We start from the raw sequence: 26,045 nt of genomic DNA on the forward strand, positions 1-26,045 counted from the left end.
GAACAAAACCTCATACTTGATCAATCTGTTTCACTTCCTTACAAAGCAAATTTGCCTTTCAGAAGGACTTTTTACAGAACCTTTCTCTCATAACTATGATTTAGCAAATAGTAATGAAAGGATGAGAAAATAAGTAATTTCAACTTCTACCACCTCACTTGCAGGCTCAAGTATAGTAAACCACTTATTATTATTAATGATACCTCAAAAATCCATTTCATAGATCAGTATTATTAGATAAATAACGTAATATATGGGACCTGAATGCTGGAAAGCAGTACCTGCTCTTAGGGTTACCAGGAACTTTATTCCCTTCCAAAAGAAAAATTAGCACAGTGGCTCAAAGTCCAAGAGACTGCACTCTGCGCCAGGGAACCTTCAGAGTGGAGACATTAAGTCTATATTTGCAAAGATCTCAAGTTAAATTCACCTTGCTAGAAGATGCTCCAACAGGAAACATGCTGGAGAAGCAACTGTCTTTATTACACCTCTGACAGGATGCTGTGGCAAATTTCCCCATAATTTCCAGTAACATTCAGAGGTCTCCAGAACTGTGAAACTTATTTTTGCTGCTTGTTGCAGAACCCGCTCCCTGATGACTGATGAGATTTTTCAAAGAAACTCTATCTGAATTTTCCCCTTTGCAATGTGAAATCTAAATGTTTCAATAATTAAAAGTATAATTGAGCTCCACCTTCCTGCAATGGGAAATCCCACAATGTGTGACTCCTGTCAGAATATCAGCAGGCTTGGAAGAGTAAGACGTACCCCATACTCCCACTGATTCTGCATAAATGACAGTGTTGCCCAGACCTTGTGTTTCCAAAAAATGGGAGATCAGGGCTTTCCTTGATTACCTTTTCATCTGAGTATGAAAGGGCTGTTAATACTCATACTTGTACTTGAGTTTAGACCACCAGTCTGAAATGTATGCTTATGCAAATATTACTCTTCTTGTTCAACTCCCAACATCTGCAGATCATAAGTCACAGCATGCAAAAAGATAGTTAAACATTACAAAGGTACATATTATTAAAGATTATCTAAAATTGTTTCTTCTTCAATATTTTAATCATCCTAATAGGAAAATTTGTTCTTTTTGCAGTAATGCTTAGGTGCCAACACTGAGGGTGCACCATCAGGGAGGTTTCAAAGGTAACGAGAAGTTAGATGAATTATACTGATTCAGGCTTGATATAAATAAAAAGCATTTCTTTCAAAGGTGACATCCAACAAGTTACAGAAAAAAGATTGTTGGCTGAAAATGAGAGTTAGTCTCTTGGAAAATGAAAGAGATTTGGCAAAGCTATTAATTTCTCTTGGAAAAAATAGTCTATGGGCAGTACAGCTATTTAGACTGAGAAGTTCACGTAAACCAAAGCCTGTATTGTAAAGTCTGAGCCTCCTTCCCAACTTTTTTTTTTTTTTTTAGAGAAAACTTGTGCGTCAAGTCCTTAATTAAACATTTAATACAATTAAGTTTATGATTAACGTAAACAATGAACACCAAAGTCTTTTAAACATTTTAAATTGTGGGTAACTCAAAGCTGAGATACATCCCCAGAAGGTTCTTTAGTCATTGTCTGAAGCAATGATTTTATAAAATTTATTTTGATATGTAATAGTGAAGAAGGGCAGTTTAGTTGAAAAAGGTTTTGATCATTTATGTTAAATACATCATGAAGGCTTCAACATTCTTATACAGCTGACAGCTTCCATTTTCAGGTACTACTGTTCTACTGGTCCCACATGACCATTCCTGACCAGCTCCTGTGATGCAGTACTTTCCATCACACAAACCTCTGCGATTGATAAGGCAACTTAATATACACATGGCAATTAAAAAGGGAGTGGAGGGCAGCTCTAAATGGAAGAAAAAAAAGCATGTTTAACACAGCAGTCTATGTGGGCTTTGTAGCTTTTAGCAAAATTCCAGTTTCCACCAGGACTGCTGTCATGTCCATTCTAAGCACATTCTCATTTTCGTCTTGCTGGAACAGCAAAAGCAGTTCTTTTCCAAAAACAACATTCCAGGGTTTGCACACCCAGTTTAATATAATTGATATGATGTCAGGCTTAAGCAGATAAAGTATTAGTAGAGTATTATCTGCAGATCTTAAAACTCTTTTTTTTTAAATTAAAAATAACTCATTCTTACACACATTCTAAGCACATGGGAAAAGATGGCAAAGTACCAGATAATCAACAATATTTCTGAAATAAAATGCAATTTTCTGTTATCAAATCGGAACATTGAAGAAAATGCTTCTAATATTTCAAGACACAAAACATCTTGAAAAATATACACACACAAAAAGCAGAGAAAGTTAGAAACAGGGAAGTACTTTGCTTTTGCCATTTATGGAATTTAGTTGCTTTCAGAAGCAAAGTATTTTCCTATACTTACAAACTTCTTGGAGGAAACTGTTGCCATGTGCAACTGCACTATCATACTCTGACTGCTACAAAATTTCAAGTGTAGAATAAAAGCTGAGAAATAAAGATACCTGAATCTTGGTTCCAGCAAGGTCTCCAATTTTGGTTTGTTTGGAGCTTCTTGTAAACGTGTATGTTTCCTTATACTTCCACAAGTCCTGCTACTATATAAAGTTTGCATTCGAGTTTGGATACTGGACTCTAATGAAATACCTCTATGAGCAACTACTCAACACGCAAACTGACACACAACAAAATATTAATCATCAGTTATTACAAGAAGTTACAGGCTGAATTACCCCTGCACAAAGTGTACATAGAGATAAGAAATCACAAGAATAATTTTTGCGAGATTCAGCAGTTCGTACCTACTATCCTAATATTGGCTTCTTACATCCTTGCTTTGCTGAGATGTCTACAAAATTCAAAGCAGGAAGTAACTCCGTATCATGCCGCCTACTGCTCTCTCCTCCTAGGTTTCTCCTTTGAGTTAAAAGAGTTCCCAGCACCCTGCCATTCTGGTCCACAACAAAGCTCCTTCAGAAATACAACACAACAAATAATACCTGTCCCCAAAGCCCCAAGTCCCAAACCTCAAAACCTTAATGGAATCCAGAGATTTTTCTCTCCACCATACAGTCACGGCTAAGACCTAAGTCCACCAAATACCAGAAGACCAGAGTGAAGCCAAGGCCACTTATATCCTCACTAGGAGAGCATGCTGTACTACCAACAAAGCTTTGTAGGTGGAAGACGGGAGTGCAGAAAGGTTTTCTGTTACAGCCTGACAGCTGGATGTTTCATTTTCAATGACAGAAAGTATTCTCCTTATCTCTGTTGAAACTCCGAACTCTGCACAAAACCTTGTATTCAGATTTCATTGACAGGACAAGATTTATCCATTTGATGAAAAGACAAAGATATTACTCATTAAATAAAACTTGGACTCTAGAAAGCCACACAAAGGCACATTATATTCTTTAATTCCTCCATATCCCAACAATGAAGAAGTCAATAACTTGCTGTATGCCTGCAAAGAAAATACACTACTTTTCTGGACCATAATATCAAAACTTCAATTACACCTTCCACAGGTTTTTGCTTCCCGGCCCCAGGAAATCAGTGCTATTCAGTTCAAACTCAAAGGAACAGAATCCCTTGTCAGCAAAGAGGAAATTTAAAGATTCAGGTCTGCGGTTGTGATAAACCTTTAAGAGTATTGAAGAATAGTGTAAAGAGCACAGTGTAGACTCCTCCACCCCACCCCCCCCCCCCTGCTTTGGAGTTCAGTGTCATTACTTATGCCAGAAACCAATCCCACTAATGAAAGTGAGGCATTTTACACAAGTTAAGACTCCCCACATGGAGAAGGGTTTGCAGAACAGGTCCACAGCGAATACTTAATTATTCTCAGAAACTCTCAGAAATTCTGATCTCTCTGAAATATGTTGGGATATATTTCAGTAAGCCAAGTGGAAAGAGCAGTCAGGACAATTTAAAGGTCAAGTGTACAGTTTTCTAGAGCTGCAAAACTTAAAAGCAGCTAAATGTGACTTAAACTGGAGAAGTGGTCTGATGTTTTTTCCAGCCCTCTGGCAACCTGCGTACTACTTCATGAGGTCAAAAATAAGAAGGAAGACATAAAAGGAGATGATGTGTACATCTCTGGCCACATCAGCTGGCCACAGCCCAGAGTCAGAACAGTTAGGTGCCGTAACAGATGATGGAGCCTCTGCTGAAGTTAGGTAAAAGTGAATGACTGCAGCCGTGGAGTCTCGCCCATTCACTGTATTCTTCCTAGCAGCCATTTTAGGAAGGCCTTCAGAATGCATCCATACTCACAAAAAGAGGAGGGAAAATATTTCATAACCAATGCCTGCGTAAATTAAGAAAAACACACTAAAAGCCTCAGCAGATCAGAAACCCTATAAAAAACCACGGCCGTGCAGCTGAATGCAATGTTGTTAATGGTTAATGTATGAAAAACAACTGTTTCACACATTGCTTTTAGAAAAAAAGATCACATTTAGCCTGCAAGAAACATTTCCCCAGATGACGGTCTAGACTATCCTGATACTTTGTTTGAGTTGATAGTAAACTAAAAACCCAGCCAGTTACTATTTACTAGAGTTCTGTCTGTGGAGAGGCAGAAGCATAGTTCCTCTTCTTCAGATCTCTGGGTTTTGTTCAGCAAAACAAAAGAGCTTTAGAGATTTATCTCTTTGGCTTATACAATGTTTTCAGTGGGACGCTATAAAGCTGGGTATCTTTTAACAATCAAAATATAGGGCAGAAGTTAATCCAGAGGATTCATCTCTTCTCTCAATAAAGAAACAACTTACTGCTGTTTCTCATACACTCAGCTATCACTCTGAGGTGGAATAAACCAGCTTACTTTTGGCACTCCGGTATTTTGCAAGCCTGGGTGCAATGTGCTCTTGATTGGCTTCAGCAAACTCTAGCCCAGATAACACCTGAATGACTCTCTTCCATATAGTTTTACTGGAGTAACTATAGCTTTTAAGACATTACATAGCAAATGCTTACAAAGATGGACATGGTCGAAAATTTAAAGCAGATCAAAGCTAAAGAATTTTAAACCTTCATCTTTAATTCATTTTAAATTGAACAATAGTTTAAAATGAAACATTTTCTTTGATACATATTTGCCATGCCACACTTCACTGTCAAAATCATTAAAACTTTAAAGTTCAACACGCTTTTCACCAGATACATGAAGCTTACTTTTTGACTGTTTCAAGCTGAGTAACAGGAACATCTTCTAGCCTCTATCTTTCAGTTTCCCCAGTTCTTATAGACGAGTTCAGTGCTACAGTGTTTAGGTAGCAAAACCCAAAGACCTATATTTAAATGCAAACAGTGGTCCTAAACCTTAATTCTGTTCTTAATCAAAACTCCCAGTAGCTTCACTGGGATTTCTGCCAGACTTAGTAGTGCAGGACTGAACCCAAAAAGTCTATTTCATTGGCTTCAGCTGCTCCCTGGGAATCTGCAGAGACAGAAGACTCTCATCCCTCTGTCAGCAGAAGAGAGAGTGATGACTGCAGCATGCTGTCAGTCTTGTGAAGGGCACTCCGTGAGGGGGAAGGCTGTACACAGGGAAAGACAGTAAAGTTGTGGCAAAGAAGGAAGGACATACATGCTACACATTTCACCCTCACCAGAAAGAGGTGGGAAAGATACTCTGAAGTCAATACTTCTGAGGACTAGATCTGCCAGTTGCTCAGAGCCCCTGCATTTTGTAAAATCTGATCTCGAACACAAAATTTGTCAGGGACCTGGCAGCAGAACAGACAAAGTGAAAAATATCAGGACATGCAAAAAACACAGGAGGAAAAAATAGAAGAAGAAAATTATTTCTTAATATCTGTCATCTGTTTAACCCCCAACCATACAGCCACACAGTTTTGTGTTCTCCATGCTCATCCTCCTGGCTCAACATTTAGACAGTTTTATTCCTTTTTTATTCATCAGAACAAACATAAGCTTCCTTTAAGGGAAAAGTAAACAAACAAACAATCTTCCCATTTCTTATTTTTCAAACTCACATTTCCATGAGAAGAATTGTTCAGGTGTTATTGAACAATGTATTATCTATACTTTCCCTCTTTTACTTCTCGCTCAACCATTGAGCCCCAGTACAATATTACAAAAGAAAACATAAAGGAATATTCAAAGCCTTCTTTTCACTCTCTCTCAGCTCTAATTTGGAACCTCTGTGTACACAGAACATACATACACATACCCAAGGTAAAACAACAATTCAATAATTGTGTTGTATGATGACCCACTTCATGGGCTTCACAGGAATAAATTAGATCATTCTATGTGATAGCAGTGACATAAAAGATGTAATTATTTACATAAAAGTATGCAGAAATATAAACACAAAAATATACATTTATATTACTTATATTAAAATATATAAAATACCCTCTTCATACATATGTGTGTGTAAACCTATACAGTTGCACTTACACAACCTTGTCAACAGTACAGCAGGTTAGCATATCTTTACTATGCTTGTGTGCACACCCCTGTGTAAGAGTCTGGGAATAATAATATATAATTATATATACTAAAATTTGGGGATAATTATATAGCTATCAAAACTACAACCACTAAAACCACCCAGAGCAATGACGTAACGAACGCTACCAATACACCCCACAAGCTTCAACAGTTTTACAACAGAATTCTCTTTAGGACTATTGACAACGTGTAAAAATGTTTTTAAATTTACATTTCCTGTTTCTCTTCCAAAGGATAATTTCTTTTACTACTAGGCTGACAACAAACAGTGCAGATTACTGGAAACTTGCAACCAATATTGGGGCTGGGGGGAGTAAAGAGGGGGAGAGAGAGAGAGAGAGGAACCTCCAAAGCCTACTCAAAGTATGAAGTCATTTGAAATTTTAATTGCCTGTGTACTAATAATAAAGGCTTATGTTTGCTTTTTTCTTTCGATTCATTTTTTCGTCTATGACCCCTTCTGCTATGAAGCAATTTCAGCTTAACAATTCATTAATGTAGCATGGTTCAAGATTTCCTGCCACTGTTTTAAATATTAAAACAAACTATGACTACAAAGTATCAATTCAGTCCTTACTTAGAGCTAAAAAATTCAAGGGACAAACGCTAATCCTTCACACCACTTTAATTATTATGAGATTTCCATCGCTTTTTGTTTCCAGCTTTTAAAAGTGAATTAGCACTGCTGATGAGGATACGGGTTGGCTCCTTGACTGTTTTGACCAGAAATGTATCTTGTAAGAGTTTGTACTACTATAGCTTTTTTAGTCTAGATACATAGTTTTACCTAAAATGCATACAGAAGTGGAAGCTCTTTCATTAGATAAAGCTGAAACAGTTGAAGAAAAAAACCGGAAAAGTAATTGGGATCTGTGTCCCCTTATCACATCTGAAAAGACTCAGTCTTCGTCTGGTTTGTTCAATTATGTAAGCCAGTCTAGTGAGAGGTACCTTTCCCTCCAGCCCTTCCTTCAGAAAGCATCTCCATAAGCGTGCTTCATCGGTGTCTGTACATCACTGTGTTTTCAGATGTTACTAGAAATCAACACAGAAGCAAAAGCATATCCCATGCACTCCAGGGCTTTTCCTTTCCTCCTTGGGACGCCTTAGTTAACCCAACTGAAATGAATAGAAGTCTTTCCACTAGATTTCAATCAAGCTGGATATGTTACAAGGTTCTCTGTTAGGTTTCTTCTACTTTTTTTTTATAGGCAGTCCCCACCCCTTCCTCTCCTCATCCATTCTACACATCTTCCTGTATTTGTTTTTTTCTTCTTAAAATGTGAAGTATGAGGAGAAGCAGAGTGAAAAACATCACACAGCTGTATTTTTAAAGTACACACAAAATGCGAACAACATATGAAAGCATTAAAAAATATTGCTTGTTATGGCATTATATTTTAGAAACAGGCATGTATCACAAGTAACTATTACTTCTGGTTCAGTTCACTGTCATTTTGAACCTTCTATGTTTGATTTAGACAATAAGCAGTGTAACTTCAGGCAGAGGACTGGCAGTAGGGACAAAAGTGGATTGTAAAACCATAATACTGCAAAGCAATAGAATTACACTGGAGACCAGAATTACACTGGGGACAAGTGGAGACCAGTGATGAGTGGAGTTCCTCAGCGGTCAGTATTGCGGCTGGCACTGTTTAACATCTTTGTCGGCAGCATGGACAGTGGGATCGAGTGTACCCTCAGCAAGTTTGCCGTGGACACCAAGCTGTGTGGTGCGGTCGGCACACTGGAGAGAAGGGATGCCATCCAGAGAGACCCTGACAGGCTTGAGAGGTGGGCCCGTGAGAACTTCACGAAGTTCATCAAGGCCAAGTGCAAGGTCCTGCACATGGGTCGGGGCAATCCCGAGCACAAATACAGGCTGGGCAATGAGTGGATTGGGAGCAGCCCTGAGGGGAGGGACTTGGGGGTACTGTTTGACAAGAAGCTCAACATGACCTGACAGCACGCACTCACAGCCCAGAAAGCCAACCATATCCTGGGCTGCCTCAATAGAAGCGTGACCAGCAGGTCAAGGGAGGTGACTCTCCCCCTCTGCTCTCACGAGACCCCACCTGGAGTACTGCATTCAGCTCTGGGGCCCCCAGCACAAGAAGGACATGGACCTGTTGGAGCGAGTGCAGAGGAGGGCCACGAAGATGATCAGATGGCTGGAGCACCTCCCCTATGAAGACAGGCTGATGGAGTTGGGGTTGTTCAGACTGGAGAAGAGAAGGCTCCATGCAGACCTTATAGCAGCCTTCCAGTACCTAAAGAGGGCCTACAGGAAAGCTGGAGAGGGACTTTTTCCAAGGGCGTGTCGTGATAGGACAAGGGGTAATGGCTTTCAACTGAAAGAGGGTAGATTTAGATTAGATGTAAGGAAGTTCTTCACTATGAGGGTCGTGAGGCACTGGAACAGGTTGCCCAGAGAGGCTGTGGATGCCCCATCCCTGGAAGTGTTCAAGGCCAGGTTGGATGGGGCTTTGAGCAACCTGGTCTAGTGGAAGGTGTCCCTGCCCAGGGGAGAGGGGGGTGGGAACTAGATGATCTTTGAGGTCCCTTCCAACCCAAACCATTCTATCATTCTATTATTCTATGATACACCTTTGGAGTGTAACGGCATTAATAAAAAGGAAATTTACTGAAATACAGTTACACCACAAGAAAACTACTTTACTTCTTTAGAAGCTACTGTCTCAGAAAATGAAATAAAAGTTCTTTGGTTAGAAAGGGTTTGCTTAACTAATGCCAAGATCTGCAGTTTAAGTAACTTCTATATTGTTTCATATTTTAAGATACTCATCAAATTATAAAAGTTTTCATCATCTTAAGATATGCTAATAGAAATGAAATGAAATTATTCTCTAGGCAGAAAAGAACAAAGAACTCCAGTTATTCCTAGTGCCACACTCAAACTGTGTTTTGGATACCTTGCCAAGGGAGATAAAAAGATAGCTTTACTCTGCTCATGATGCTGGTCCATCTGTGAGCAACCTGATGTCTCACAAAGTTAAAACAGCATTAACCATCTTCCTTATACTGAGAATGATTGCTGCAGCAACTGTCAGAAATCACAGGCATCACTTACTAAAGCCCCTTCTTCCCCCTCGATCAAAACATCTTTTCTATGGGCAAGAAGTAGGTTTACACAGAAGCAACATCAGTCACTTTACAGTAATAAAACAGTAACTGCAGCTTGCAATGAAAATTCTTCCTCTGGCAGAATCCTGATGGCCTTGGGGAGCCTGAGAGCTCTGCAGTGGTACAAAGTGGCACAGCTCAGTCTGCATTTACAATAAGCAAATACAAGGCTCTGAAAAGGGGACTACAGCAGAAACATTAATTTCTCTTCTACAAAATCACAAGAAGAGTTAAAGTTTTATGTAATTACATTGAAATTAAATTTTTGCCAGTAAAGAACTTTGCATTATACACCTAACATGGAGACGGAACATCTTTTCACATACATGCCTAAGTTGTCACATTTGCATACAGCAGTCAAATAACCAAAGGAATCCTTTACCTAATGAATGAAAGATTAGATTCTAAATTGTACCACCTGAGACTTAATTTTGTGACACCAATCTCTAACTTTCAGACAGCCAGGGTTTAAAAAAAAAAAAAAAAAATTGTTTCTCAGGAAAGAAAACATCTTACAGTTTCAAATGATATAATTTCTATACTGGAAAATGTCTCTCCCATTGTTACATTTTATTATTTTCAGATGGTTTTGGTTTAGCTGGGAGGCCTTGCTTAAAGTTTCCATTTACTGTAGATATTGCAGATTAAGCTTGCATTCTACAAATATTCAGAAGCAATGAAAGTTTTGGGGCATCAGAGTGCTAAGTGTGAGGTAGGCACCTGATGTCTCTGGTAGTACGACGTCTAAAACGTCACATTACAGTATGATCCATCAGTTAAACTAGTTGAAATGAGGTCAAAAATTAGCAAGGATTCTCCCTTTGTCTTTCTCCTGTCATGTATGCAACAAGGCACAAAGGCTGAAAAGATCTGAAAATACTCTCTATATCTAGCATATAAACCAGGTTTTAAAGTCTAGACACAAGCTCAAGGTCTTCAAGCAGATGAAGAGCAAAATTTTAGCTCACACGCAAAGGTCACCATCAGTCCTAACAAGAAAACTGCAGATTCAGAGTAACACAGAGTCAGGGACTGAGGAATGATACACCCACTCTGGAAATACACACCTGTACTGAAAGTATAGGGAGGGTAACACAAACAGCCTCCTGTGTCTCACCCCAGCATGACAGGATAATTAGGGAGGAAGTCAGAGCAGAGCAAAAAGGAGAAAGCAGGCTGCAGGCCTGGATATCATGACAGTAGGGAAAGACAACAGAAGGATTCCTGCATGAGAAAAACTTTAATCTGACAGTTTTAAGGCATGAAGAGAAGGTCTGGACATCAACTATAAACAGTCTTCCTTGATGAGTTGCACTTATTGAAAGCACAATGGAGGTATTTTGCAAGCCTGTCAGTTACATTAGAGCCTGATTTCCAAGAAGCACCTGGAGCTCCTAATAAAGTCAGTGATAGAAACGCTGTTCATCACCTTTGGAAAATCAGGACACTTAATCTTACTTGATTCTTGCAGGCTAAGAATCAGTATAATGCGAGACAGATGTAAAATATCTTTTCTTGGTGGACAATGTTAGCTACTGTAATGCTATACTCACATTAAAATGGTATTACGCATCTGCCTCCCAAGAGGAAAAAAAATCGAGCAGAGAAGAGACCATACATGGTCATCGGACTGCAAAATTTTCTATCCCTCCTCAGTCCTGATCTAGAATAGATGACTATGTTTATTAAGCCACTGACTGCAGTAGGAAATCTTTTGTCATCATCCATTTATTTAGGACACATAATGTATGCCATACCCTCCTTGAAAATCAGCTCAAAGCTGACATAAAATACAAAGCTGTGCACATATGGGAGAAGTCTGCCTTGCATACTAAGCTGCAAAGTATGCAGAAAATCGGGAAATATTTTCTTACATCTGAAGATGACAAAAGTATCCACGACAGTGATTTGCCCAATAACCTACCACATAAGTAGTCAACAGTTTCTTTTTCAAAAAAATAATCTTCATACCACAATGGTAAAACACACAAAGACACTAAAAAAATAGCAAGATTGTCACAGTATCACCAAGCCACATGCTGAGGTGAGTGTCCTTACCGGGGCACACAGAGCAGCTGAAGATTCAGAGAAGAGCAGGCAGACCTGTGCCCCTACTCTTCTAGTAATATTTTCTTTGTAGAGGATTACTATTACCTCTTTTTTTTTTTTTTTTTTTTTTCACTTTAAGATCAGTAAGAATCAATCCTAGCAACATCTCTTCTGCTTTTTCTGAAGTTTATCCAAAGTCCTTGTTGCATGGCTTTTAACACCTCAGTGAGTTTAGCAGCATGTCAAGAGTTCCAGCCCATACCTTACCACAGCTTTTTCAAATGTGCTGATAGTGTCACACTGTGTATAGCTCTGCTGCTGTGAACTGAAAATCCGCTGAAACTTGGCTATGACCTGACCTTCAGCACTAATGTCTTCATTTTCCATGGGACTCATCCAAACACTTTTTGCCAACCTCTGTCTGATGCAGATTTTACCATTTACCCATGCTGCTTTTATTCTATTCAATTTCATTCCTGACTGTTTTCCTTCCACTGTTTTCAACAGCAAATTGCTTCGTAAGGAATGTTTCGACTCCTGCTTTATTTATTATTTCCATTGACTTTTCCCTTGCTGTTCTTTTGGGCTTTTCACGCTTTGAACACTTTGCATATCACTGGCTATTAGTCCGCTAATTTAAGGTAGTGATTAAATAATGAAAAAACTTCTCTATAAAGAGTCAGCTAAAAAAAGGTCAGCAACAAACCAGTGTTCCCAAGAAGATATTTGCCTGAAAATATCATCATTTTCTTCTACCTTTAGTAGACCATGAAAAGTCAGAACTATACTAGAAACATATTTAATATTGATCCAATAACACTTTATCTAAATATCAATTACAATAAATCATATCTTATTGTTACCAACTTCATTAATCCCAGTAAATTAAGCTATTTTAGATTTCTGCTAGCATTTTGCTTTCCGTTGTATGGAAAGATAGATATCTGTCATCTATGTCTATCATTTACAAAATTTTAAGTCCTTAACTAAGAAACTTGAGCAAGTAACACCCTCCCTTCCTTGCATTTAGAACAACCAGAAAATCCAGACCACTAGAGCCTTCACTGGCTCTTTGGGAGGAATTACAGGGCAAACCAGCCTGAGCATGCAACTTCCAAAGGAGGAAAAAGTATCATCCTCCCAAAGGACGCACGGCAAATCTCTTTCTTGTCAAACACTCCTTTTCAGAATTTTGATAAAATATTTATCAGTTACATGCTTTGTGCAACATTTTTTGTTTCAGCCATGTTCTTGCTTCTTCCCAAACAACAAACACAAAGCAGTTAATTCTCCTTTGACTGTTTTTCAAATCACGATCATGATTTTCATGACTGTATGAATGATTAACTATATCCGTTCAAAGATTTTTTATCTTAGTATACATATACACACTGATTTGTTCTTGTTACGCTATGCAACTGGTTATTTGGTATTATTCCTGTTTTACAGGTTGGATGACTCAAGCATTTTTGAACGGGAAAAAGAAAAAGGAAATGCAACTTTCCAGGTTAAAAAATTATATCCTTTAAATGTCAGGAGTCATTTGCAAACACACACAAACCATGTCACAGCAGCCCCGATGAGTGTATAACAACATAAATCAAAATCCATTTTTACTCCAGAGAAAATACATCTGTTTCTATTGAAACAATTCTATTGAGTTATTCATACATTTCCTATATTGATATAAGGCCACATTGGCATGATAAGCACACAAAAAAATGGTGACAAACATTCACTCACAGCAAAGAACATCACACCATTTTGGTATTACGGTGCTTCAGGGCAGTTACTGATCAATATCTAAAGCCATAGATAAAATGTGTTGACACCATACTAGACAGGTCATAGAAAGTCAACTATTTAATTATGTAAATTGAGCAATCTACTCTCAGGACAGTTTAAAGTTCTCCAGTTAAAGACTTCTTTTCAAAACTTGATACTAAGAACAAAAAAATATGTCATATAGAAGAACTGGAGGAAGTGGAACATTCCCAAGATTATTTGTTTCTATACAAAGAATCCATGACTGCAGTTTAAAACCAAGATTACCATAAACCAATGAAGCAGATTAAGTCAGAGGGTAAAGAGAAGACATAGACCCCACAGAGCCAGAGCACGACTTTATTACCAAGCTTACAGAAATGCATGAAATCTTCACAGAAAACAAAAAAGCAAGAAATTGTGGAATTCCTGTAGTTTCCATTTCTAAACCCGTCCCCACACCAATCTGAATTTAAAAAGCATTCAGAGTCAAGAAGTATGCCATAAGCTTCCTTTTTTCAACAGCTTGGTTTTAACTGATGTAGGAATATTGGTAAGTATAGCATTGTGGAAGAATCAACGTGGCTTTTGCAAAAGAAAATCAAACCCTATATACCTAGTGTAGTTCCTTAACGAATCAACCCACCTGTTAGACGGAAGCAGATACAGTCTAGCAGGATACCCAATGGACCTCAACCGCAGGCTCTTCACGAAAACAAGGCAGGAAATAAGAGGGAAGTCCTTACATGGGTAAGAAACAAGGACGAGGAAAGCGGGCGGGGGGGAATACGTGACTAATTTTCACACTGGAAGAAATGCTGGCACCCACACTGATTTACGTATTCCTAAGTGATCTCAGGAGTGAGGAAAGGGACAAACAAAGCCGGTCACAAGCACTGCAGAAAAATGAATGACAAGGTGTTAAAAACAATTACAATGCTACTTGCTTAGAAAAATCCTGAGCCACAAAATTATCCGACCCGGGCTTTTCCTGTTAAATTGGCTACTGGCAGCGACGGGATCCTAGGCTAGACTGCCCCTCTGCTCTGATTTTGTACGACACCTCTCCCGCATGCTGCGATTTCCTCTGCAGGCATTTTCAAGAGCTTCTTTTCATTCACCTCATGTTCTTGGATAATACAAACCTCTAGGCAACATGAACAGTATTTCAAATTATACCTCAGCAGGATCTCTTTATGGGTAGACTTTTTCAAGCTTTTTCCAGTTTTTCAAGTTTTACACAAGTACTTATACGCAATACAGAAATCCAACATGACTTCAAACACCTGTAACCGCTATAGAAATAAACAACTTTCAAGGTTCCTGAATTCCCCAGAGGACCTCTTGTGCCTCCTCAACACAGTATTTGTAAATTTATCAGTAAATCTATTTGTCTAATTTGTCCTAATACATTCTACAGTCACAAAAGCATTTAATTCTTTCTTCATTTTTACAGTACTTCAGAACTGGGTTCTTTAATTTATTTCTGCTTTTTTCCAATTTCAAAATTTGCCTACAATGCCTAAATAAGCAATACAAAATGTTAGCACTTGCTGAATTTGACAAAAGTTTTCCTATTCACTTGAATACTTCAGGGGGCTTTGCACTTTCTTGGTTAAAGACAATCCCTATTGACAAGCGTCTCAATTTTATTGTGATGTCTAACTTACCTAGATATTCTGCAAATATCTCCATATTTTTTTTTCTGGATGTATTACAAATTAATTAGTTTAATAAAATTAATAATTTTCCTCATCTTTCTGAGGAAATTATTTTTTCTTCTGAAACTCTAACAAAGCCATTATTGCTTTGCTCAGCTCCTGTAGTGTAATCCCCCAACTACTTTAAAAAAAAAAAAAAAAAGTCATATTCTAATGCATCTGACAGTAAAATTTTCACTGAGGAAGGAAAGAGATAAGACTAGACAGAATTTTTGAAAGACATCATCTTCCATCTCCTTTGCAACACATTCCCCACTCATGATTTTGGTCCATTGCTCTATATTATCTGACCCTTGCTTTAGTTTTCAGTGAACAATCTCTAGATGTGGAACATAACCCAGTCAAAGTCCTACCTGATACATAAACCCCCAATATTTTATGCTCTCCCAGACTTGTTCCTCCTGTAGGTAATAGAAAACACTAGTTTTCAAATATAGGTTTTAAATAGATATATATGAAGAAAATATACTCTATACTTCTGGAAAACAGATTTAACAACTCAGTTAGTTCTTTCTTCCATTGCACGGTTTGGAGCAGTGTAGCTACAGTGCTTCCCTTTTAAACCCTGACTTGAAGCAAAGCAGCTTTCCCTGTGCCTCAGTTGCAGGAGAGCTCCATTTTACTCTGGTGAAAATTCTCAAGTCCTTGGAAGAGGTTATTCAAATCTACATTTTCATCTTCCTTTTGTAGATCTAGTTTAAAGGCATAGAATTTCTGCTTTTATTTCTAACACAAATAACCCCATATCTGCACCTGTCATATGCCTGAAAGAAACTGAAAAGTATTAAAGATTTCAAGTGCTTCAAAAGTAAAAAGTAACAAGGCTGCTTCATTGAAGGATTTTTACATTTTTCTTTTGCTAGTACTGTTTGTGGATAGAAACATAGTGCTGTTCAAATTTGGTGGGGGGAGGGGGGTGTTAAATTTTTTTTTTGTTTTTTCCTCCCCAGTTTCAGCTCTGGAGGAACTTGTAACTGCTCTCTACTCCTCAAGGTAGTTTCTCAGGGCTTTTGGGAGGTGGGCAGAGGCCACTTCTGATAAATTGTGCTGTTCGGAAGTCACTCAGAGCTAAGGATGCCCATAGCTATCTGCTTCCTGCAATATCTGATTTCTCCACGAAAGGAAAGGAAGGAACCAATTCTCCAGTCAACCAATTCGCCAGTCACACCATACCCTTTTAAAAGGTATGGTTCCCTACCACTGTTGGCTTCCTGTGAAGGCCCATATTCAGCTGAAGCATCCTTCCCTCTTCTCATTTGTAATAACAGACCACAGGATCTCTCCAGACCAGAGATTGTCTTTGTTCAGTTGATTCATAAAATGGTGCTTTTATCCCTGACGTGGACTTTAGCTCTTATCGAAATGACTGTGCTGCCATTGCACCTGTGAACTGTAGATTCATACTCACTAAGCTTGCTACGGTGATCATTTTCAGTCTGAAATTGCATAACCAGCTTTGTGTAGTCTTCTGCATTCAGAGACAACATGTACCACACTCACTGCGAGAATTATTCAAGTGACTTATAAGTATGTGCTATGTATTATTAGCATTCTAGCATAAAGTGACTTTGTTTGCTGTACCCATTGCTAGATACTTCTCCACCAGACTGACTATGATAATGCAACCAGAGGACAAGTGGGCAAGAGGGAGGGAATACGAATCATCACATCCTGAAGTACCTAAAGAAAGGAAAAGAGGGCAGCAAGAGAAAGATACTGGCTGGGATTACACTACTTTCTTCACTGTTACTGCCATGGCATGTTCAGCATTACCCATGTCTCTCTTTCAATTGCAAAATGTTAAGTCTTTTGCACAGCTAGAAGGGAGAAATTTTCAGATAACTGCTAACGACAAATAAACATATACTCTGTAGACATATTGGGTTTTTTTTAATGCTTTAGATAGTTATGTGTCAGCTTGTGAAAGGCAAGGGAAGAAAGTCTGAAAACCATGCTATTGGAGATAACAATGGATGGCAAAACCAGGTAAAGTAGTGCCAGAGTCCTGTAATCCTAGTAGCTCCTGATATCTTAAGAGCATGAAAGCAGCTTTCTGAATTTGCCCTTCAGAACTACTGTAATCCATCAAAGATTGATGTATGCAAATATCTACAGGTCTGAACCTGTATGAGGAAGAAGAGCTCTCTGAACAGGGACTGCACTTCAACTGTATGCATTATAAACATCTGATGACACCTCTGGTCTCAAACAAACGATGAGAGTATCTATCAGGTTCTTCTAACATAGATAATCTGACTTATTTTCCTGAATCAGGCACTTACCTGTCAAATAAAATTTTACCTCTTATTGCTGCAGGTAGTTATGTCTTACTATCCCCAAGAGAAATTAGAGGTGTACTTTTTTATTTTAAACTGAAGCTTTTTTAAAAATAATACCACCATGTGACATTTGCTTATAATCAACTTTCTACTATGTGTGGAAAAAGCTGACAGAAACCTTTTTTAAAAGAAAATTTGGAAAATGTAGGAAAGCATGGTGAAATTTGAAAATTTTAGGAAGATTCATACTTTGTAAAGCGTTATACTACCACTAACTTATTTTTAGTTAAATTGATTAAACTTAATTGGTTTTAGTTAAATTAGACTTCCAAGTTGATGATGTAACTCTTGTGTTACATGATGAACAACCCTTGTCAGTTGGACTGTGTAGTTACGAGTATGCTACACTCAACTAGTATTTCTTTCCTTCACTCAACAGGCCCGGAATGACTCCTTTACAAACTTGCAGAAAATATCTCAAGACCACATGCTCCACTTCCGAATGGCTAAAAGCAGACTGAAAAGGAATTAAACTGAGCGTTCAGCAGGGAAGTATTCCACTTACTGTGCACTGAATAAAAAAAAAAAGACACCAGGACACATGGCCCTGTGGCAAGAAGAAAGGAAGAATGCTGACTGATATTTGAGAGCAGCTTTTAGTAATTGTTTTTTATTTAATCTTACTGCCTTCCTTTCCTCCTGCCTTCCCTAACATGCTCTGCATTTTCATTTACACTCACTCTCACTCCTACAGCATGCAATACTCAACAGTCTTCCACCACCTTAATAAAACAGGCAGGATGACCCCCATAGTTAAAACCTCAGACTGAAACTCAGGATATTTGATTGATTGCTAAGTCTGCTGAAGCTTCCCTGGTCAGCCTTCAACAAGTAACAGCCTCACGCGTCTCAGCCTGTCTTGGGGGCAGGGAAGAGAGCAAGAATACTTCCTTTGTCCGGTTAGCTCTTCAGAGCGTGGACCCGCTTGTGCATATACACACACATCCTATCCCACATAAAGAACGTCTATTTCAGTTCAGGCTAATAGTAGCCACTATAAAGCAAAATCCAGCAAAATTTAAAAGTTACATTCTCACAACTCCTACAAAAAGAGAAGAGCTTATTGATCAAAAGAGCATTTTTGCTGTTAAGCACCTGAATAAAGTTTACAGTCATTGGGGGACAGCTAAAATAAACCAAGCAACTTGAGTAAAAGTACAGGTCCTTTTAGAACTACTTGTGCAGCAGTACACTGCGGCTGGCAGAAAGGAAACCTCTTGAACATAACTTGCCATAGCCTGCATGGCAAGAAGTTCTGCAGTTTACGACACTACAAGGGTAAGACCAAATATACAAGATCTGAATATATCCCCTAAAAGTTTTCACTTCTTCTCATGATACTGATACCATCAACAGATACGGAAAAGTTGTGTAAAGTTACAAGATCTTTTGAATACCTGTCAGAGGAAAGAGTAGTTTCTGAACTAATTTCATCCCCTCCTTGCTTCATTTACACCTAATCACTGTCACTTAAGCACACACAAGCATCTTCAGCACCACTACAGACTAAATATGAATTGCATGTTTTCTTTATAATAAAAATGTATTTGACAAGTATTGAGTCCTATATAAAATTGTGTCACTTTGCTGTATGAGCGTAATTTTATTCATATGCATTATCCCAAAATATCTTTATAACTTTTAAGTGCCAATCAGTTTCTTCAGCACAGTTCCACTTCTGTTTTCTTTGCTCTTTCCTTGTTTGCCTCAGTTACTACATACTGTTGACACTTTCACTGAGAATGCTTTTTGCTTCCTCCTAGCCCTTTCTCTGTACTCTTGATTAGCTGCTTCATCCTCTTTCCAGCCCATCTTGAAGAAAACCTTTGTTTTCTTTTTTGCTCTTTTTCCCCCTTTTTCTTCTAGCGTCCTTAGACATAGGATCATTACTGATTGTTTTCCTATCAGCAAGCATCAGAGGAAGGTAACTGATCTCAAATATAACGTTAGATGTATGCTCTCCTACCCCACAAAATGAACCTCTATTTCAGTTACACCCTCTGCCTCCAGCCTTTTTCTCTATCCTCTGCAATATCCTGTTCTCCAGCCCCAGGGACACTCACTTACTCTCTTGCGGTCCCTCCCTCTTCAGTTGCATGGACCAAGATCTTGTAGGCATTGCAGAACTGGCATAAAAACTGCTGCCTTGCACAGAGGAGGGTTTCTACTGACTACCTGGCTGCGTCTCGGCAGAGTCTTCCCTATTAACCCAGTAAGAACCTGTAGGGAGACAGCTGCCCCCATCACTCATTTACTGCGTCTGTCATGTGGTACAGGCTCTCAGCTCCTTTGGTAGACAGAAATTCCAAAATTCAGACAGTCAAAGAAAGTGTCCAGATGCTTGCACTGGGAATACCAGGTGCAACCAACACATTGGGCTAAGATACATTAGCAGCAGTTTTCCTGAGAACAACCCAAAAGCTCCCCCCTTTCATAAGTTCTCACACTATATTCAACTATGACATTTCTTCATTTTTCCTCTTTTCTCATCTGCCCAAGCTTGACAGCTTTATCTGGAATCCTCCCCCTCCTTCAAAAAGATATTCTTCCCAAGCTATGCAGTTCTACACAGTCCAAATCATTTTGCTTCCCATTATAAGTCACATGTACGGAGTAAGCGAGCACTGTTCTTTCTCATTCTACACGGGATGAAGGCAAAATTAGATCAGTGACAGGTTTCTCCTTTCCCACTGCTTCTTCCTCCCTTTAACCCATGATAAAGAAGGAAGAAAACATCATTGCTCTTCCACAGCTTCATACCGCTACAGAGGATCAATTTAAAAAATGCACAGGCCATGTGCAGTAATACAAATACCATTTGCACACACAGTCTTGAGAAACCAAAGGAACTGGTCATGCTAGAGAAAACCACTCTCATGTGTACAACTGAGCATGAGGCCTCTTAATCAATCCATTTCCTTTTTTTTCCAATTATTTTTCACTGGGAAGAATTCAACAGCAAATTTCAACATCTATTTTTTTCTTAAAAAAAAACCAACCCAACATGACAAAACAGACAAAATCAAATGCTTGAATCTTGTGTTTACAAATCAAAGACAAGAAGCTGACCAAACCAACACACTTTGATGGAAAATGTAAAAGGTCGTTGTATATACCAGAAAGAATAAAGCACAAGGTCCCAAACAGGTTCTGCTTTCTTGTTAACCCAGCAGCAAGTCTCAAGTTAAATACTGTAATCATGCCAGTCATTAGTTACTGCTCAGCCTCCTGTCTCCAGCCCGGAAATTAGTCTGCTCGAAGCCCAGATAGCTGAACAAGCAGTCACGTTTTATCATATAACTGAGGCTGGGAGGCCAATCTGAAGGAAAGCTACATATGTTCTATATTAGGAAGAAAATACCTAATTTAAAAGAACTTAATTTACGGAACAATAAAAAGTACGCATTTAAAAGACAGCTATGTAAAAAAAATAACAAAACAAAATCTCTTATAACTCTGATGTGATTTGCAAGGGAAGTTCACAGAACCTTAAACTGTAAAATTTTACTTAAAGAGTTATGAACTGTTGCTAAACTCAGTTTAAAATTAAACTACAGAGGCATTTCTTAGTGTAAGGTATTACAGGCAACTACTGCAACCAACAGATGAAGAAATCATTGCCTTTTGCATTTTGTTCGAAAGCATAAACTTACTAGGTTAAAAGTGTAAATTACAAATTGCTATTGAACTGAGTAGGCATTTCAGGTATCTTTGACAGTTTTTTCATGTACTCCAGCTCATGTAAAGCATAAAAAAAATTAACATTTACAGTTACTATACTAAAGACTTTTTATAGTCATGACCAAGGTATACTACAGGAGCCATCTTTCTTTAACTGAATAACAGTACAATAAATTAATAACTTCTTCTTTTTTTGAGAATGTCTAGGCTACACCAAGATAAGAGACTAGGTGAAATTTAGCCCTGTCCACTGTTGTAAGAGCATATTGTGTTAGATTAGATATGCAAATTACATATGCAATTATAGGCATTACATATATGTTATACTTTTGTGACAGTGACAGAAGCAAATTTGGCTTCCTACCTCCAGTTTCCAGTAAGGAAATGTAAACTTTCAATTATAACAACTCCATTTCCAAATAACCCTGTAATGTAGCTTAAATCTTGTATAACAATAGCATTGTACACGTAGAATTGAAAGGCTAAGACTTTCAAGGACAGCTAAGAAATACGGATGCCAAAATACTGGTGTTCAATTCCTTTACGTGGCTTGAATTCTGCAGCTTAAAGTTTCACAACAAATTGTAAGAAAGCAAACTTCAATGCTTTCATCACCACAAAAGTTAAGTTACAATGCCCATATGTACTACAATCTTTTAAACAAGTCAACCTATTTCAAGTACAAGCATTGTTATTAAAAACTCTGAGCCATCATCACAGCTGGAGCCTGTCATATCTATTAACATGATTCCACAGTCCTGAATCTAGTCAGAGAATAGAAGCAAATCTTAACCAGGAATGATTGCTTCTATCTGGGACAAAACCCCAGCTTACCAAGTTGTATGCCAAGAAATAAAAAAATATCTGAATGCAATCCATTTAAAAAAAAAATCAATTTGCATATATTACAATTCTATCCTGTTATAGTTCATCAGCTATAACTATCATTCATCTCGGATACATAGCTTAGTCTGCTGAATTTGGACAAATGTGAGCTCCATCTGAACTAAGGCTCAAACTATAAAGCAACCTAAAACATTGTCCAATCCCTTAAAAATCCATCCTAAACTGACAGACTTGGTAGTCTCTTATTTTAGCTCAAAGGCAGGTGTACATTCTACACAGACATATTTCTGAAAATGGCTGTAAATATTAACAGAGTTTTTAAGAGAATGTTGCTTTGTTGCTTGTGACATCTAGTGTGTGTACAAAACAGCCTGGAAGAGCAAATACAAACTCCTGCTTTTTCAGTGTTTGGTTTAGTTATTGCCTTCATCTACATGGAAATTATTTCCCTTTCACAGTCAACAAATGTAAAAAAATAAAAGGTGCAAGATATTTTCACAATTTATATACAGCTTTGAGCACTTCAGAGCTGAATCTGAAACAGAGAATTCCACAGGATTCCCTTCAGAAGCCATTTCACATGAATGACAAGACGGTGTTTGGGAGCATCCAGCATGAGTTTACCAAGGGCAAACGGCATCACTGCTTTCAACCCTGAGGCCACCGGTGCCAAGGACAAGGAGAGGGCAGGGGATGCTGCTTGACTTGGGCAAGGCTTTTGAGACAGGCTCCTACAGAGAGACTGTGATTGCTGAGATACAGGCTGAATAAGTGAACAATAGATAAGGGGAGTGGAAAATTGGCTGGACTGCCGGCTCCAAGTGTTGTGATCAGCAACGTCCAGCTAGAGGCCAGGAAACTAGTGCAGTCCCTCAGGGATGAGTACCGGGACAAATAACAATTTAATGTCTTCATTAACAACCTGGGTGGTGGTACAAGAGTGCACTCTCAGCAAGAATGCAGATGACACCAAATCTGGAGCACCAGTCAATATGCTGGAGGGCAGGGCTGCTACTCAGGGTGATCCAGACAGCTTAGAAAAAATGGGCAGACAGTTATCTCATGAAGTTCAGAAAAAGCAAAGGAAGTCCCACCTCTTGGATGGAATAACCTGATGGAACAACATAGGCTGGAGGCTGACTGCCTGCAAAGCAGCTCTGAGAAAAGGATTAGGGGGGTCCCAGTAGACAACCACCTGAACACGAAGCAGCAGCGTACCCTTGCAGCAGAGAAGGCCAGCTGAACGGGCTGTATCAGGACAAGCATAGCATCTAATACAGGGAAGTGGTCCTTCACCTCCATTTGGCACTTATAAGACTGCCTGAGAGTACTGTGTTTTGGATTCCCAATACAAGAAAGAAACAGACATACTGAAGAAAGTCCAGGGGAGGGCCACCAAATTGGTCAGGGAGCTAGGGAACGTGCCTTGTGTGCAGAGGCTGAGGGACCTGAGTTCATCCAGCCTTAAGAAGAGAAGGTTTCAAGGGGACTTTATTGCTGCCTATAACTAACTGCTCAGAGGATACACAGAAATTGAAGCCAGACCCTTCTTGGAGGCTCACAGCAAGCAGACAAGAGGTAACAAATAACACAAGCTGGAACATGCAAAATTGCAATTAGATATTAGGGATTTTTTTTTTTTTTTTTTTTTTTTTTAAACCATGAGGGTGGTCAAATACTGGAACAGATTGTCCAGAGATGTTGTGGAATCTCCATCCTTGAAGGTGTTCAAAACCTGACTGGACGTGGACCTGAGCAGGCTGATCTGATTAGACCTTCTTTGAGCAGGTGTTGGACTAGATGGCCTGTGGAGGTCCTTTCTGAGTCAAATTATTTTGTCAATCTAAGAAGTCTACTTCCGCCCTAAGTGGGCATCTCATCCACTGCTAATCTGAATGAAGAATGTGACTGTCTATTTTCTATTAATGCAAATGATCCCATCCTCCTTTTTAGTATTGACAACCTTTTGAATATTTTAAAGGAGTAAGATAACAACGCATACTAGTAGCCAGCATTTCACACTACGGTTGCTCAGTTCTTTGGTATCCTTTTTGATGAGAACATGTATTCACAAACACACCAACTTGAATAAAGACAAAGAAGAATATTTATGCTAAGCTCTTAAGCATCATCTTTGATTATTATTGAAACCTTCATGTTTAAGGATGTAGAACATTACTGGTTTGATAAGCAATCCTCACTATATCCACTCATTAAAAATCCATTCTAAATAGAGAGGAATTTGCGTTACACTTGTCAGTTTGATGCACACAGAGTACGTTCTACAATTACATCTAATGTTGAGCCGTTCTACGTGACTATATTTCCACAGTCTTGGCTTCAAAATACAAACAATGCTCTGATCCATTAGAAAGCAAGAAGTATAGATTTCTGAGAGAGGAAGTGGGTTTACTCTAAATCACTATATATGGACTTAGTGCCTGAATCCTGCAAGTGTAGTTACACTTACACAATTCTAACACCATCAGCAATTTTGCTGTAATGTTATTTCACAATAACACTGGAGCAAAAGACAACTCAACTTTTAACTATTGTATGAACAAAATAAGCAGCCTAAATTAGCTGAAGTTCCTACCAATTGTGACAGCTTTGTTACTTGCCAATCTGAAATGTGGCTACCAGACTTAAAAGGAAGATACTTTCTAAAATTACAAATAATAAATGGTTTACTGGAAGCTTACTGGCTCAGCCAGAAAATACACAGCACAAAGTATGTACATACTGTATTGTTGCATATAACTGCTCACAATTTCCCTCCTTATTTATTTCTTTTACCTCTTTCACACTGAGGGCCAGTAAATCCGTAGACACATGCACAGCGATTAGGTCCAATACACCGTCCTCCATTCTGGCAGCCATTTTCACAGACAGCTTCAATTAACAAAAAGAAGTTTTAAATGTTGTAGTAATGATATTTCAAAGATTACCATAGGTGGTATTCAAAAGTAGGTTTTTTCCTCTCAACTGCTCTAAGTCTTTCTGGACCTGAAGATCAAATTGATCTCCTTCCTATCCATCATCACCAACAATAATGATTGTTCAAGTCAAATGCCATTAGCCCAAATTCCATTAGCACCTGTTTAATGCCAATTGCAAGCAGCTGTTTAATTAATCGTGTTCAGCACAGATTCTTAGCAGGTGTTTAACTTAAGTCTATTTTTAAACAGTTGTGCAGCTCTAGTCACTAATCATAAGAACTTCAATTCATCACCGAAGCTAGCAGATAAACACTCAACTATTTTGAGGGGGTTTTAAGCATATGAAGTTGTGCTATTCAGTCACAACAGCAACAAACCTTTCAAGAAGGAAGACCTGGGGAGTCCGAGAGACAGATAATTCAGCTCTCACAGTTGATTCTGCTGGCAGAAGGATGTTTAGAGCAAGAGAAAAGACTTACCAGTTTAACTCATCTTTAAGTACTTTCAAAAACTGTGTTTCCTAAAAGATCCCAACAAGAAATAAAATGGGTTTTGTGGGGTATAAATCCACAGTATATATAGAGGGAGAAGGTACTTTACAGCTGTGGGACTTGGGAGCACCCACTCATGCTATTTATCACTAATGTGAATCAAGAACAAAGCCTCCTGTCAAAGCACTGACATCTTCTCGATTTGAAAGGAAGACAGTTCTACAGCAAGGCTGAAAAACACTGTTAAAAGAGTGCCTTAACTAACTAATTCCATCTGTTTTCAGGCTCACTGCTTCCAGGATATATACCCTTGTTCAGAAGTGGCACATGTTCCAAATCAAAGTATTTCACCTTAAAGGACAGCCCCACCATTTTTAAGTGGCTCTGAACAACGGCAAAGAGATTTGCGTCTAGAAGTCTCTAGGCTGCCTTCCTACGCAGGTCTCTCCAGTTGGAAGGTGGCATTTGTTACGTATTTGAGGATGCATTGCAAAAGAACCTCAGCAACCTAGAGAAGGTAAATATTTCAAACTGGAAAAAATGTACATGTGCCTCCTATATCACATGGGGAACACAAAATAT

The 26,045-nt window shown here is 38.6% G+C and overlaps 1 protein-coding gene across 1 annotated transcript in view; it reads right to left on the minus strand.

Annotated features, from left to right (window-relative positions):
• FBN2 (fibrillin 2) overlaps positions 1–26,045 on the minus strand; it is a 174,773-nt gene that overhangs the window by 141,567 nt on the left and 7,161 nt on the right. The window contains exon 5 of the mRNA XM_030005074.1: positions 24,830–24,925. Within this exon, the coding sequence (XP_029860934.1) occupies positions 24,830–24,925 (96 nt within the window). The remainder of the gene's footprint in view (positions 1–24,829; positions 24,926–26,045) is intronic.

The sequence above is a fragment of the Aquila chrysaetos genome, chromosome Z (assembly GCF_900496995.4).
Source record: "Aquila chrysaetos chrysaetos chromosome Z, bAquChr1.4, whole genome shotgun sequence".
In the NCBI taxonomy this organism is placed as follows: Eukaryota; Metazoa; Chordata; class Aves; order Accipitriformes; family Accipitridae; genus Aquila; species Aquila chrysaetos.